Source organism: Lathamus discolor, chromosome 6 (genome assembly GCF_037157495.1).
Source record: "Lathamus discolor isolate bLatDis1 chromosome 6, bLatDis1.hap1, whole genome shotgun sequence".
Classification (NCBI taxonomy): Eukaryota; Metazoa; Chordata; class Aves; order Psittaciformes; family Psittacidae; genus Lathamus; species Lathamus discolor.
In genome coordinates, this window is record NC_088889.1 from 75014848 (window position 1) to 75030746 (window position 15899).

General features: G+C 36.4%; 1 protein-coding gene across 11 annotated transcripts in view; it reads left to right on the forward strand.

The window, feature by feature from the left end:
* SNX29 (sorting nexin 29) overlaps window positions 1-15899 on the forward strand; it is a 172700-nt gene that overhangs the window by 60825 nt on the left and 95976 nt on the right. For all 11 annotated transcript variants that reach the window (XR_010613610.1, XR_010613608.1, XR_010613609.1 and 8 more), the window contains exon 19: window positions 10908-11048. Coding sequence is in view for 7 of the 11 variants with exons in the window: in XM_065683773.1 (XP_065539845.1) it covers window positions 10908-11048 (141 nt within the window). In the remaining 4 variants the exon portion in view is untranslated. The remainder of the gene's footprint in view (window positions 1-10907; window positions 11049-15899) is intronic.

The following is a 15899-nucleotide window of genomic DNA, read 5'->3' on the forward strand; positions in this document are numbered from 1 at the left end:
AGGGACTTTAGACAAATGCCTGTATGCACAGGACAACGGGGACTGGCTTAACCTGGCAGAGGGGAGATTGACATGAGCTGTTAGGCAGAAGCTCTTCCCTGTGATGGTGCTGAGGTGCTGGCACAGGTTGCCCAAGGAAGCTGTGGCTGCCCCATCCCTGGCAGTGTTCAAGGCCAGGTTGGATGGGGCTTGGAGCAACCTGGTGTCGTGGAACGTGTCCCTGCCCATGGCAGTGGGCTGGAACTGAATGAACTTTAAGGTCCCTTCCAAACCATTCTGTGGTCTATGAGTTAGGGTTTTGTTGTCATTGCATTGTGCGTAGTCCTTTGTGGGAAAAAGCTCTCTACTGAGAAGAGGTGGCTGTAAATGCTGGGTAGTTCAATTTTGTGATTCCCGAGGTTTTCCAGGTTTGTAGGATTCCCACGTACAAAGACTGGACACCAAACGCTATATAAATGGTTAAATGCTCTAGTATATTTATTGCAAAGCAAATATATATATATTAATGTGAATATATAATGCAAATATATATATATTAATGCTAATATATATATATTATATATTATATTAATGCGAAGCAGGTTACATACATACCAACCCCTGGTTGAAAGGAATACCACCGAGAAGGAGATGGAACGTGTTGCCCTGTTGGAGGGGTAGTAGGCAGTGCATTGTCAGAGTATCCCCTGAATCAAGATGTGCATCTGGCCTTCTCACCTGTCCATCCCTGCACAGGTCCTTATATTCCCCCTTGGGTTGGAGTGGAAAATTACCAGGTGCAACATCAGCGCACACGTGGCCAATGTGTGAACAGATGTTTACCGGTATAGGACTCGCTTTCTCTAACAGTGGTGTTAACTCCCTTATTTTCAAGCTTATGTTCCCACAACCCGTGCCGAACTGTGCTTTTCCATTTTTGTATGTTTCACCACAGACCGTTATCTGTTGTCACTGACGCGCTAGGGTATCATATGGGACTTCACCTGGTAAGTAGAAAGATGAGAAGACAAGATGGGCTACTAAGCCATGTTGTGGAGGATTATGTTCCATTCGATTTCCAGTGATACAGGGTAGAGGAGGCTATGGAGGCTTCAGGGAGGTGGAGATCTAATACTTTGCTGCATGAATGAAAAATCTTGGTAAAATAAATGATTTGCATATGATTCTGGAATATAGGGAGTTTTCTCAGAGGGATGATTTTAAATGCAAGACTCGATTAGTAACACTTGAAGATCATAAAATTTATAAACTGAAAAACAGAGGAAGGTTTGTGTGTAAAGAAGGTGATTGTGATGGGAATAGCAATTTCAATGAACTGAGTACTGTAAAAGAAACAACTAAAGCAAAAATTCACTATCGTAATATTTAACTATAAAAGAATGAGGAAAAAAAATGAGGAAGCTGGTTAAAAAAAACCTTAAAAGGGACAGCTTGGGTGGTTTGCAGGTACGGTGGAGACTGTTTAAAACCTTGAACGTTGCTCAGGAGTATTGCATAACCTATTTAAGAGAGGAAAACCAAGAGAAGGATAGCTAAGCACCATGGCTAAGCAGAATAAGGAAATTTATTAGGAGTAAATAAATACATTTTTAAAAAATTAAAAAATTTAAGTCATCTACAAAAAAAAAAAAAAGTAGAGGAACATGCACATTCTGGAGGAAAACCAAGTAGAAATACAGTGTTACAGGGCTCTTGCAACTTTCCAAAGATAGAAGATGTAATGGTCTCTTTTTTTTTTTTTTAAATATCAGGAAGAGGCCACTAGCTAAAGTCAGTGGAACAAATTCTCAAGCTGAAGAAGGATGTCTCAGAATGTAAGATAGTAATAGAAAAATGCATATTGTAAAATCTCTGTTCACCATGGAGTTGTTATGGGGTATTCCCATTCTGGATTATTCCTTGTGGAGAATTAGCAGATTAGCTGTTTTAAATTAAATACCAGTAGAAGATCTTATCTGACAAATAAAGAATAAATCTCCACATGCAATTCCCCAGGGTGAAATGGCTGAAGACTGACTGATAAATAGCTTCTGGCTGTGGGTACCAGAAGATTTCGAAGTACCTAATCTGACACAATTTTTAAAAGGGTTTAGGAAGGTCTAAACACAACTTGTTACAAATGATTAGGAAAGGGATAGAAAATTCTGTTATGCCATGTATAATCTCTGCCTTTTCTGTGTGCAGTTTTAGTCCTCTCGAAAGAAATGCATCAGAAATAGGAAGAGTGCCGGTGATAAATGAAGCTTTTTAATTTGAGGAGCATATTAGAAATTCTCAGCATGCAAGACAGACAACTGAGAGGGGAATAAGATAGCAATTGTTCAAATCGTGCAGAGCATGGAGAGATTTTCAACTGTTTCAAAATGCAAATTGTAGCATCCATTGAAACCACCAGCTTGCAGTTCCAAAACAAGCTTGTGACAGTGGTTTTCTCCACAACATGTAACAGGGGGGCAGGACATTGCCACAGAGCTTTTGAATACTGAAAATTTACATGGGTTTAGGAAATAATTGAGCTAATTCAAATTGAAGAAAAATCAATCCAAACACAAAGAGGTGACTTCTTTCGCAGAAAACCCCTGCATAGCAGTGGTTTGGAAGGTAGGCAACATTTCTGGATAAATGTCATTATACCTTTTGTTCATATTTAAGTGTACTGAATAAAATACATTTCATAATTCACCAAAGCATTTTCTGAACTGTTGAAATTGGTGTGCCTTGCAGTAAGAGGAGAGCGGGAGAAACTTGGAGGTCATGGTATAGGATTAATTAAACATGAGTTGCTCTTGTAATGCTATGCTAATAATGACTAATTTAGTCCTAAAATGGCAATAATAGTATGATTAGGAAATCTCTTTCCTTCCATTACTGTTTGTCCTCGATTCATGGCAAACTCATTCTAACATTTTCAGAAGCAAATCCTCTCTTTATACTTATTCAGCGTTGTTTTGCTTCAGGTTTATATCTTGACTAATGGCTTGCCATTCATTAATCCTGACAGATTACTGGTAGAATTCATTTTGCACCTGAGTAGAAAGATTAATTAGATGGCCAGCTGATGTCGTTATTATGAGTCAACAAATCATAACGATTATTTAGACATTTCTGAATGGAATTATCTGAGCTGTGACAGGAGCTAGATGAGCTTAGACTAGATTGTCATAACAGTATCTTCCGGCAAGAACATTAGAAGAATTACTGTTACCCACTCTGAGTCCAAAAGAGGCTCCAGAGATTTATTCGCCTTGCAAAGTTTGTGATAGGTAGTAGCAAGTGGAAAACTGATCAGTTATAAACATTGAAGGACCTAGCCACATATGAAGAAACTAATATATTTTGTATGAAGTAACTGTTAAGAAAACCTATTCCATTAAACAGTTAAATATTAGGTGGCTTTGTAGAATCAGGATCACGCTGGGAAAAGTCAAGAGTAGACTCTTACAAACACCCTGTTTTCTTTGGTATATTGACAGGTATAAAGACAGAATTCAGACCAGAATTAAAAAATACCCACCCAAATTGCATTTACGTTTCACCTCTAGATGGTGATAGTTAGTTGAAGTTTCTTTAGTGCCTGTGGACCAAGATGATTATTGCAATAATATTATCATATTTCTTAACTGTAGAGTATCTTGTTATTTTCTGCATGCATATGGACTCCCCTTTCCTGTGAAGTGCACAGCAAATGCTATTAGTCATGCCTTTTGTTGCTATAATTACCAATGCCTGACATTTAAGATAATGAAACCTAGATTTTGGGATTCTTAAAGTGATATCAATATTTAAATGGCTACTTGCAAACCTGCCTTGCTTGCAGAGCAGTAAGCATTTTGGATGATAACCAGTGGGATTAAAGATAAACATGCTACTCAAACAAGACTTCCCATTTACATATGAGTAGACACCCCCCCAGATTATAACCAATAAACATTTTCTTACAACTTTTTTGTTCCTTTCATTGTCTTCAGTCTTACTGTTTAACACCGGTATCTTTCGTCATAATGTTTTTTTTTTTTTCATAATACTTCAAACAATGTTTTCCCTCTCCATTTCCCGTGTGAAAGAAGAGCAGTATGCTTTCATCTGCAGGGGCTGTTATCATAGAATCGTGGACTTGTTCAAGTTGGAAAAGACCTTTGAGATCGTCAAGTCGAACTGTTAGCCCAGCACTGCCAAGTCCACCACTAAACTAAGGGCCACATCCACATGTCTTTTAAATACCTCCAAGGTTGGTGACTCCACCACTGCCCTGGGCAGCCTGTTCCAGTGCTTAACAACCCTTTTGGTGAAGAGATTTTTCAGGATATCCAACCTAAACCTCCCATGGTGCAACCTGAGTCCATTTCCTCTTGTTCTATCATTTGTTACCTGGGAGAAGAGACCAACCCCACCTCACTACAACATCCTTTCAGTTAGCTGTAGAGAGCAATAAGGTCTCCCCTGAGCCTTCTCTTCTGTGGATTAACCTCCCCAAGTTCCCTCAGCTGTTCCTCACACTTGTGCTTCACCAGACCCTTCACCAGCTCCATTGCCCTTCTCTGGACGCACTCCAGCACCTCAGTGTCTCTCTTGTAGTATCTGAATGCTCCTGCTTAAACAGAGAGTAGGGTTTTCACTGAAATGCAGCATAAAAGAAATGGAGAAGAACAGTATCTGATACTGAAGAGGTTTTGAAGCGGAGAGTGGCCAGCACATTCTTTGGGTGGGATCTGAAACACTGCAAACAGTCATTGCCAGATGTGATTGTTGACTTTTCTATCTGTATACCCAGTCAGCTTAGTCTTAATGTTTCATCCAAGGTAGAATTCTTAACAATGCAAGATAGTTAAAATAGTTGTAAAAAAGTAGGCAACAAACTGCAAAAATTAACCCCAGAGTTGATTTTAATTTCCCTGATGTATGAAGAATTGGATTGCTTCAGCATCTGCAGCACTAAGCAGGCAAAAAGGAAGAAGAAATTGTCTTCCAGTAGTATTCCATCTTGGAGCAGCTCAGGGCAAGTGGAGAAGAAAATGTCCTAAAATGATTGGGAGAATTTAAGGAAAGATATGGCTGATGGGATTCTGAAGGAGAGTGGTTTGAGGATGTGGAAATCAAAAAGGCTGAGTATCCCCTCTTTTCCTTAATGGGACCTAAGGATGTGTCAGAGAAGCCTAAGAGTATGTAAAGGAGAAAAATTTTTAGATAGCTGGGATGGAGGGAGTATACAAAGATGAGATCAGGAGACTTTTATAAGTAATTATTTTTTTCTAAAGGAGTCCATAATACAACTTAATACATTGATGTGCTTATAGAAATGCTGATCTGGATGAAAGAAATACTAAGGAAATGGAAATATTGTTTAATTTTTCTACTTAGTTTATAGCTACTAGAGAAAGAAGAAAATGGCTTATATCCAATAAATACCTAGAATAAATTATAATTATCTTATTTACAAAGTAATTTGTGAGGTATCCTCCTTTCCCTGGCCAGAGTACCTCCTTTCCCCTGTATTTGGAGAAGCAGCCTGCAGTTCTGTCATTTTACCTATATTCTCTTTTGCAGAAACATCTTTCACTGCAGTGGTTGTCATACATTGCAGTGACTGTATCACTTTGAAGTGCGTGTTTGTGAAATGTTCTTAATGATTTTTGGGGTATTATAAATAATATTTCACTGTCTAAAAGGGATGAATAAGTTAATGAAATAATCTGTGCTGATCTGATTTGTATATTAAAAAAAAATAGAAGATACTGATTTCATCCAGTGAAAGTGTAGGCATGCTGCTTTTGTTAGTATCCAGTCACTTTAGTGCTCTTTGGTGAATGGAAACAGAACTGTGACTACAGAAACACAATAAACAAAATTCAGCATGGATGTATTTGAATGGATAGGCCTAAAATGCATGACATTTACTATTATTGCTTAGTAGAGCAGTATTTTAAGGTTCATGTTTTGATGTGCATTCTCTCATATATTTGACACTGTATTGTTCATTTTTATGAACTAAATCTCAAAGTCGGAGATTTAACATAACAAAATATGTTACGGTATTTGTAGTCTTTGTGCAAGTGGATAAAATGGTCTTACTAAGATAAAAGCTTGTTACTTTAATTCCTGTTATGTCCCTGTACATAGAAAAGCACACAAAAAACTGCTCATATCACAGCTGAAAAGTTTTATTGCTCTGTTTGTTTTTCATTAAGCGGAAGTTCTTAACTTGGATCATTTTAAAAGAGGGAACTTAACCATAAATGCAGTTCTGCAACTGTGCAAAATGTAACTTGCATTAGTATTAATTTCTGACACTTGGAAGGTAACTTTGGAGAATTCAGCGTGAATTTGTATTCTAAACAGTCTGAAATGACTGAAAGTCAAGAAGTATGAACTGTTTCTTCCTTTTTTGCTGTATACTTTGGATTCGTACCATTCACTTAATCTGTATGTTTTTAGTGCAGAAATAATTTTGGTAAAAGCTTTTTGAAATACATCACTCCTTTTGGGAAAGTACAGTATGAAATAGAAAGAAAAGGTAGTTCCAATCCCCTGAAAACAATTACTTCTCAAATTGTATATTGTGCTTAAAATCCTTTTAATTGAGTGTTCCAGAATAATCGAGATGTACATTAAAGTTGAGTTAGTTCTAAGAATTTTTAGAATGTTATTAGGGAAACAGAACAAGTAGTGGCTACAGAAGCTCATCCTGGAACATGTGTGCACCTCTGGTTACAATGAATGCATTTTCTGCTCTCTACAGAAAGACTACTCAGTCATTTTACTTGAGTAATATTACAAATACACTCCAAAAAACCTATCAATTTTGTTTAATGGCAATGTCTTGGGTTATGCGGTTAACATTTGGTTAAGTTAGTAATTACTTGGGAGCTGCTGCAATGAATGTTCCAGGCTTCTATAATGTGTGTAACACCAAACTTCATAAATGCAGAGAACCAGCAGATAAATTTTATTGATTTTAACAAGCTTTGCTTTATAGTTCAGAACACTGAAATGGTTTTTCTTCAGTTTCTTCGTCCTTTTTTATTGTACAGAAAATGATCATTCTTAATCAGGTTTGGGGTTTTTTGTTTTGTTTTGTTTTTTTAGTATAGGAAACTCAGAGTGGAGGCAATGAAAACAATTAGCTGGGTTAGATAGCTGAAGAGAACTTTTAATGCAGATGAGATCTTGTGTCCTCTTACTACTTCCATCAGTAATTTTGAACTGGACTTTTAGAAGTCCCGGTCTTGTGCTTGATGGTCTCTCTCTCTAGTTGTAGCAGAAGAGGATATCTTTTTTTTGCCGTTTAATAGATTGCTTCTTGTAAGAATGAAAAAAGAATTATCCTTACTCCTAAGACTGCTAAAAGATAATGTGAATCACAGTAGGATTAAAGTATTTTAGACAATAATTTCAGTAGTTTAGAAGATAATTTGGGGACACTACAAGTATTGCAGTTTGGACTTGGCATGAAATTAAGACTATTTTATGATTATATAATACAATACGTAATTATTTGAATTGACTGTTTCAAAGGCAAGAGGTAAATGAGATGCAAGATTTTGTTGGTACATTCGGCATATAAGAATGAGAAAAGCTCAAATGCCTCACAGGTTGAACTTCATCCATATCATCTCCTTGCATGGTTTTGTCGGCTTTTCTAACCCAACAAAAACTTTGACCAGGTGTATTGTACAGGTAGTCACAAGAGAGTTCTGTGGAATATTTTATTTATTCAAGCTTAGTTTGTCCTGCCTGGGAAGGGGGAAAGAGGCGAAATTAAGCGCATAGACTCCCTCCCTGTACAGTCTTTACTCCTGTCACCCCATGGCATCCAAATTTTCAGTCCTAGAAGATGCATAAAATCCATTTAAGAGCTGTCATTCATTCACTGGTTTATCCTGCTGAGTGCTAGCAATATGCTTCTTAAGATACATAGGTTCTGTTGGCATGAGTAGGTTTGATTGTTAATCTTCTCTTCCCTTTTTATCTTAATCTGTTCTATCTAAGCAGATATTCCTGTATCTGAAGCAAGTATTTTCATTTTACAGAAACATTTTACAGCTTCTTTATCAAGAATAAAACTAGCAAAAAATTAAAGCACCTTTACTAGTTCATGTCTGCTTTCCTTTTTACCTGATTAGTGTAAAGGTAAAACTATGGACCCGTGGTACTCCATACTTATTTAAGGTGTTATTTAAAAGCAAATGTAAAGAAAACCTTGCTCAGTCAAGCTTAGCTAACATTTAGAAACTGATGGTGCCGATGTGCAGGTTATGTTTTTGTATTCATGCTGATTCATCTGCCAAGCCAGTTGGTAATTTTTCTTTCTACTCTCAAATGCTTGGGCATTGATTTGAAAGGCATATGTAACAAGCAAGAGGATCTCTAGGAAATCATTTTATTAGTGAGGGAAAGGAAATTAGGAATACAATAATACAGTAGAAATACAGTAATGCAGAAATAATAGGATGTCCTGTCCCCCCCGCTCATGCTTAGTTAGGGGTCAGATGTGACACTAGCTTCCTTAGTGTAGGTTAGTCTCTTTTGCATTCCCTATGCTGCTCATCATATTAATTTTTTTCCCATGCTTGTAAGAAAAACTGACCTTGTCCAGCACAGGACTGATTTTTATAAACTTTCTCAGTGTTTGTTACATCATTTGAAGTGTTCTGCTGCTCAAATGTTCATATTTCTCTTGCATCTTGTGCCACTGAATTTTAGATGTGGTTTAGGAGAGTTTCACTGCTCACCTTTCATTAGCATTGTTCTCTCCCCTTCTGACATTTTTCTTGCTTCTGGAATGGGACGTAGATTCACAGGGCCTTCAGCAGGTTTGTATTTGTGGAGCTCCTATCCACAGAGTTCTCTGGCTAGAACTGATTTTTCATTACATATTTAGGTCATCTTACCAGGAAATGTGAGATGTATTTGAAGGAAAGATTCCGGAGTGGCTTGGATTAGGGAATTTTCTTCCTGATGCTTAGTCTGTTATTTCTATAACCACAAATGACATAGCAACAGAAAGATTCTCCAATACCCCATTCAGTATCTCTTTCTACTTACAGTGCTTGAGAGAGAGCCAAAAAACAAATCCTAAACATACCATTCTATGTTTCTCATCCAAACAGGAAAAGCACTTTAGACTTCAGCAGACCTGAAAAACAGTCACTGAATCTGTGAAGGTTCCTAAAACTGGAGCAAGTTGGAATTTTGGCATTCGTCCTTTCTTTTTCTCAGGCTTTTATACATAGGTAGCCTTGAACTCTGTCAATAGTTACTAATCTGTTACCAGGGTGTGTTAGTGGCATTTTTGACTCAGAACTGCTTAAAGGAACTTGGCTCAAAAACCAGTACCATGGGAGTAGGGTTTATTCCTCTTCAGTATAGAGTCATTGAACTAGTGCTTTCAAACCAGTTCTCAGAAACAGGCATTTCAGTAATAAGAAATTAGCAGGTAGCTGCCTGAAAGACAAAATAATAAATTACTACTGGTTTTGCTACTTCTCTTCAAAGCTTTGACTTCAAATATGTTTGTGATGAGAAAATAGCAGACTAATTCATTATATCTACTTACTACCTAAAATTTTTCTTTCAGCTGCTGTAAATCATAGCTACAAAAAGGTTACTGATCAGTCTTTACATGAGAGACCCAACTGGAAGGTGCTTCTAAACTGCAGGCAGAAGCTGCTTAATTAATTTGTTGTTATACAAGAGAATCTTAAAATAAATTCTTTTGTCTTCAATCAAATAAGCGTTCTAGTTGTGATTTTGATTCATTCTGTAAATTTTCATTACCTTGGAGATTACTCAGGAGTGGATGATTTCAGGAGAATGTGGGCATTTGAAAGGAAGTGTAGGGATTTGTATTTGATTTCTGAAAACTGATCAGAGAATGAGCCTTAGAGTAGTCCTTTCGGCTTTCTATAACATGATCTTAGAATGCTGTTCTTTAAAATTAAGTCATATGTTAAGGTATTTTCAGTAGTAAAAAGTATCGTTGCTCTATAGTACAGCATGGTAATTTGGGACAAACATCCACAAAATTGTGTTTGTCAGTTACAGATGTCATTGATTTACTCTTGAAAGGTCACTCTGGATCTTGTGTTGTGGTGCTGCCTGGTTTAGAGTTTCTGACTTGTGCTATTTCAGCATTCTTTTTAACTGTGGGTTCATTTCTGTAGAGGAAAAGTTATCTTTTAGTAATGAAGGAAATCTCAGATTTCTGTCATTATATTCCACTTCCACATGAAATTTTCCTAGAGAATGTGAACATTTAGCATGTAATTCATAACATGCTCATGAAATAATTTATTGGCAAACAAAACCAGAATCACAAAAACTACAGCTGTGTTAAACTACTCTTTAATGTCCTATACAAGCAAAAAGAATAAACTGTGTTTATTTTCCAAACAATTTCTATTTTAGTTTTCAGTGATTTTTTTTTTTTTTTTTTTTTTTTTTAAGAGAGTAAAATAAGTTTTATACTTTGGATAAAATTATGTTTTGCAATTCTGATGCTGCAAAGCTGATTTACAAAGATGAAAAACTCTGAGTATGTAGAAATAAATTTTATAGTGGTATTAAATTACTATTTCCTTTGGTCACTGGCTAGTAGAATATGCTGGAAACCATGTTAACAAAAAGTGCTGCAACGTATGCCCCAGGATCATGTTAAAATGAGCAAGCTATGTTTGTCTTGATTAATATCATAAAAAGAGACAAAAAGAGAATGAGAGAGAGAAAGCGAGAGGATAAGATTAATGACCTGTACAACAGAAACAGCTAATGTACAGTCAGAGATATAACTATGGATAAGTGATCCTGGAGCTTCTGGTACCATTGTGTCATGAAGCTTTAAAGAGTAAAGGGGATACATTAGTTCAGTGGTTTGTCTTCAAATGATTTCCTTCCCTATCTGTGTTTTTCAGGTTTATATCAGGATAAAGGACGATGAATGGAACGTTTATCGGAGATACGCAGAGTTCAGGAGCTTGCATCATAAATTGCAAAGTAAATACCAGCAAGTGAGGACTTTCAACTTTCCACCAAAAAAGGCCATTGGAAACAAGGTACTTAACTCACAGTATCAGTAAGAGTTGTGGAGAAAAAAAAATTTTATCCACACACACAAAGAGACCAGGTTGGACAGAACTTGGAGCAACCTGTGCTAGTGGAAGGTGTCCCTGCCCTTGGCAGGGGCTGGAACTGGATGAGCTTTAAGGCACCTTCCAAGCCAGACCAGTCTGGGATTCTATGACTCTTATCAATACTTTTATCATAAATATTTTTTACACCTGGAAGACAATACCTGCTGTTTCCATACAGTCTTTGGCCTCATCAACTGCAGATGCGCTGATAACGTAGTTAATGCATTGATTTTTCCACTCACTGCAAAGGAAACTCTTTTTATTAAACAAAATGCAGATGGCATAGACAGTAGAGGAATGCACAAAACTCCCCAATCTATACTGAGCAGCTTATATGTAAAACCTAATCTCTTCTCAGTGTGTGCCAGCAATTAACACTGGTCAGTAATTCATTAAATATTTTTGTAAAATTTAAGGAATTTAGACCAACACATCTTAGATTTCCTGTACTGCTCACCAAATGTTTTAAAGTGATCTGGATGTTTAATTACCATAATCTGTCTCTTTGTGTCTTTGTTTTCTCACTTTAAAATGAGAATTTCTGCGTTTTCTGTTCATGTAGGGGTTTTGCAGCAAATACAATAAATATTGTAGTATGGACGTAGCAAATAGATAGTATCATGTACCTTAATCCTTAATCATCAAAACTTTAAAATATATACGAGCTTGAATACACATTGTAGTATGCATCACAAATCCAGGAGGGACTGAGAAGTAATCAGGGTAGGTTTGCTTTACAGTGTAGCAATGATATGAAAAAATTATTTAACAATCACATGTAAAATATTTGAGATTTACATCATGCCTATGACTAAAAATGTCTGTACTAAACCACAGGGTGCTTAAATCAGCATTCCTAATGTTAATCAATTTTTTTAGCTTTTACATGGGACTTTCTCATTTCTTTTTTTTTTTTTTCCATAGTGTCACTGCTGTTTGTATCAAATACCTAAGAAGCACCAACCATAGTGATCAGCATAGTCATCAAAAGAAGGCTGACATAATGACTAAAATTAGATGTTAATGACATTTTATTTGGCCTAAGAACACAGTAATACGTGTATTGCTAAAATGCCAGAATCATGCTAATTACATCTGATGTAACTTTGTGTATGATAGAAGAATCACCAGTGCTGATTCATGTAAACTAATCTAAAATTTCAAAAACAAATAGGGAAAAACCCAATACTAATAAATTCCTTAAGGCATTCAGGTGTCAGTGAATGCGGAGATTGTCAGTATTTATAGGTAGTAACTCTGATGTTATTTCAAATGATCTTTCCAAGTATTCTGTAAACATGAGTAGGTAAGATTGGTGCATTTGATACAAATTTAGTGGTAATGCACATAACCTGGATTAGATGGTGATGATATAAATATATTTATATCATCATTTACATATAATAAACGTATGTATGTGTGAGTATATATATAGGTCATGATTTGCCTAGAAATGTTGGACCAGATGATCCTTGAGGTCACATCCAACCTGGGATTCTATGATTCTATATGGAATTTATCAATGAAACCTATAGGTCAGTTTGCATGGCATAAAGTCCATAGCTGATGTTCATTGCCTATATCCTAGTAAATAAAAGTATTTATGAGAGCTTTCCTGCCTTTTTTCCCCAGTGCATTTTTTTATTTCATTTTTAGTGGATAGTTTTGTAATAGAAACAATGTATTGTTTTTTTCTTTGCTACATAACTAATTCTACTTTTTTGAAGTGATGGAATATCAGCCACTTCAATATATTACGAAAACCTTCTTTTAAGCTTTCTTTGAGTCTTTCATCCTTAATTACTTCAAATACAATTGGTGCATACAAAATTTTTAGTTGAGCAACTCATTAAAAATTTGCATTGCTTATTCTTTCAGTGCTTTAGTTTTGGGTCAAAATTCTGCCTTAATCATGCATAAAACCACAATTGCTTTCTGCCATATCAGATCTCAGAAAAAGTATCTTTTCTATACAGTAAGAAATGGGTGACATCCATCTCACTCCTGAAAGTCTCCTATGATCAGCCATAAAATAGTGGTTTAACTGGAATTATGATTAGTGGTTACACTTCTGGCTACCTGCTGTAAATAGCTTGTAAGTTGTAAAGTGGGGCTTTCGCGTTTGCAAGAGCTTACTTCAGTTTGTCACTCATGACTTTATTTCCACAGCACATTATGTAGGCACATTTTTGTCCTTTCAGTGGTGCTGTTTCCTGTACTGTGTAGTAGTTGTACATGTTGCATTTAAGAGCATTGTGTGGTTTTGTGTAGTATAGTGGATCGTACTTCAGGAACAATTACCCTATAGATCCAGCAGGAATAGAATCACAGACTATTTTGGGTTGGAAGGGACCTTAAAACTCATCCTGTCTCAACCCTCTGCCATGGGCAGGGGCACCTTCCACTAGATCAGGTTGTAGCTCTTTGGAACACATTACACTGAGTGACTGACTGTCCCTCCTTTCCATGGCAGAGTAAGTTGAAGTAACTGGAAGGCTTAAAAATTTGTTGTAAAATTAATTAAGTCATATGGGAATGTCTGTCTTGGAATTCTGTAGGATGATGGATGTGTGCGTGATGTTACACTTTCAAATGCTTGGTAACAAGCATTAGAAGATGGTGTCAGTGCTGCTTTTTTCAATACTGCTCTTTTAACTCCAGTGGCTGCCAACGCGTTCCCTCTTAGATGTGTTGTTAGATTGCACTAAATATTTTTCTCTTTGGTATTGATTGTTCAGTTTTTAATAGAATTGCAGCTGTCTTCTCATTTCTAAATTAATCAATACAGTCTTAAATCACTGCCTAAAGAGGCATTTCAGTAGCCAAACTCTGCTAACAGAACTATCCATATGCAGTTTGTCTAGGATTCTGTCCATCTACAGTTTTTATGTTCTTTACAAATCTTCAGTGTTACTAGATGCCCAACTAATATATCGGTAAAACATAGTCCTCTATGTGCAAATGGCTAAACCCCACTATTTTACAGCTTTTGAGAAATGGTGGTGTGTGCTTTTTATATCCTTCAGGTCTGGACATGAATGATATTGTCCATTGCCAATGTTTAGTACACTGCATTTGGTACTATGAAGCTAATGAAGGTGATATGCTTGCTCTAAATCTTAGTGGCACTGAAAGAGGGTTTTGCTCTAATTGATGCCTCCCTCGATACCAGCGCTACATTTGGTGCTCAGCTACACGTCTCAGGTTTAAGGAACCTCCAAACCACAAGAGGACACCATATTCTGTGGAATGACCTAGAACTACTACAACAGAGTCATAGAATACTATCCACTGTCTGTGCAAAATATTGAAGCTCTGAGGAGGGAGCTTGACTAGCAGAGAGTAATGTAGGAAAAACTGTGAGAACTATTAATTTTCATGCTTAATTTTCCTTCTTTACTGCAAGATAAACCAGGGAGATCACATTCAAATGCAAAGCTGCAGAGTTTTCTGACACAGGGAAAATTTGCCTTTGAGGCTGGTGACCTTATTTTCAGTATCAGTTTAAACGTTTGAACTGATGAAAGCAATGAAAAGAATAATTTGATTTATAAATGTTGCTTTGAATTGTCAGGACAGATAATGTGACTACTGAAGGAAAATATATTACTAATGTTTGCAATGTTCCATGTTCCATGTATTAGGTTTCATATATACTAGTCCCCATGGTGTATATTTTCTACTAGCAATCTGTCAGTGCTGGTAGCAAATAATTGTCAAAATCTTTGTAAGTAGTCTTTGCAAGAATAAGTAGTTTTCCATTAGCTTACTGATATTTTGTTTGCGTGAAAATCAGAAACACACTTGTTCTCTTTTATGTGTATGAGACATGTCATATGCTCATCATGTATTGTTGTACATAATTTTTAAACTGTAGATAATTTTATTTAAAACTGTGTTTTTAACACTTGCACTGTTTCATTTTGTAATCTTAAAATATGCTCCCCCATGTATCAGCCTGGTTTGTGATTTGCTAATTATTTTATATGTAGGTGTATATACTAAGACTTGTAATTTCAAACTATGTTTTTCTTGCATGAAATAGATTTTTTGCGTTTTAGCCAGCCTTTAGGTTCTTTGGATCTTTTGAATTCATAGGTCCATTATCACAGTCTTTGTAACTACTGCTTTCCCGTCAGGTTCCTGACATCCAAAGGACTGGTTGGTGTCTCACTTCTTGAAATGTTGCTTTCAGAATATTGATTGAGTAATTATACAGGAGCATTTACTGCACCCATTATTAATTTTTTTTAATATTGCAGTGTCCTGAAAATCTCAGTTGCTGCTTCTGCATTGGGCAGATCATAATGCTTACGGAGTGGATTTTAGTAACTGAGTAAGCATCTAATGAAGTATCCTCCTGCAAGGGTATTGTCCCAATAGCGACATATCAAAATAGAGATGGGTGGTTGCTTCCACTGAAGATGTGAATTCAGTGTTTGTCTAAGTATGTAGAAATTAAACAAGGTAGCTTTCTGCTGAGTGCTGACTTGACTGCCTGATATCCTTTGCTTTCCTTTAAAACATCAGATACCCCATATGGAAAGAATACACAGCACTTTTCTGAGATTAGAATAGAGTGACTTTGCCGTGACTCCTCAACTGCCTCGGAGGAACAGCACAGAAATCTTAAATAAGTTTTCTGACTAGGAGAAAATACTGAGAGCAACATCATTCATCATTTTTAGCCTATGCAACTGAACTCTGTGAGCTTTTACTTTAGTCATAGCTTCTTTTCATGCCCAAATGTTAGATAAATAACATTTATCTAAT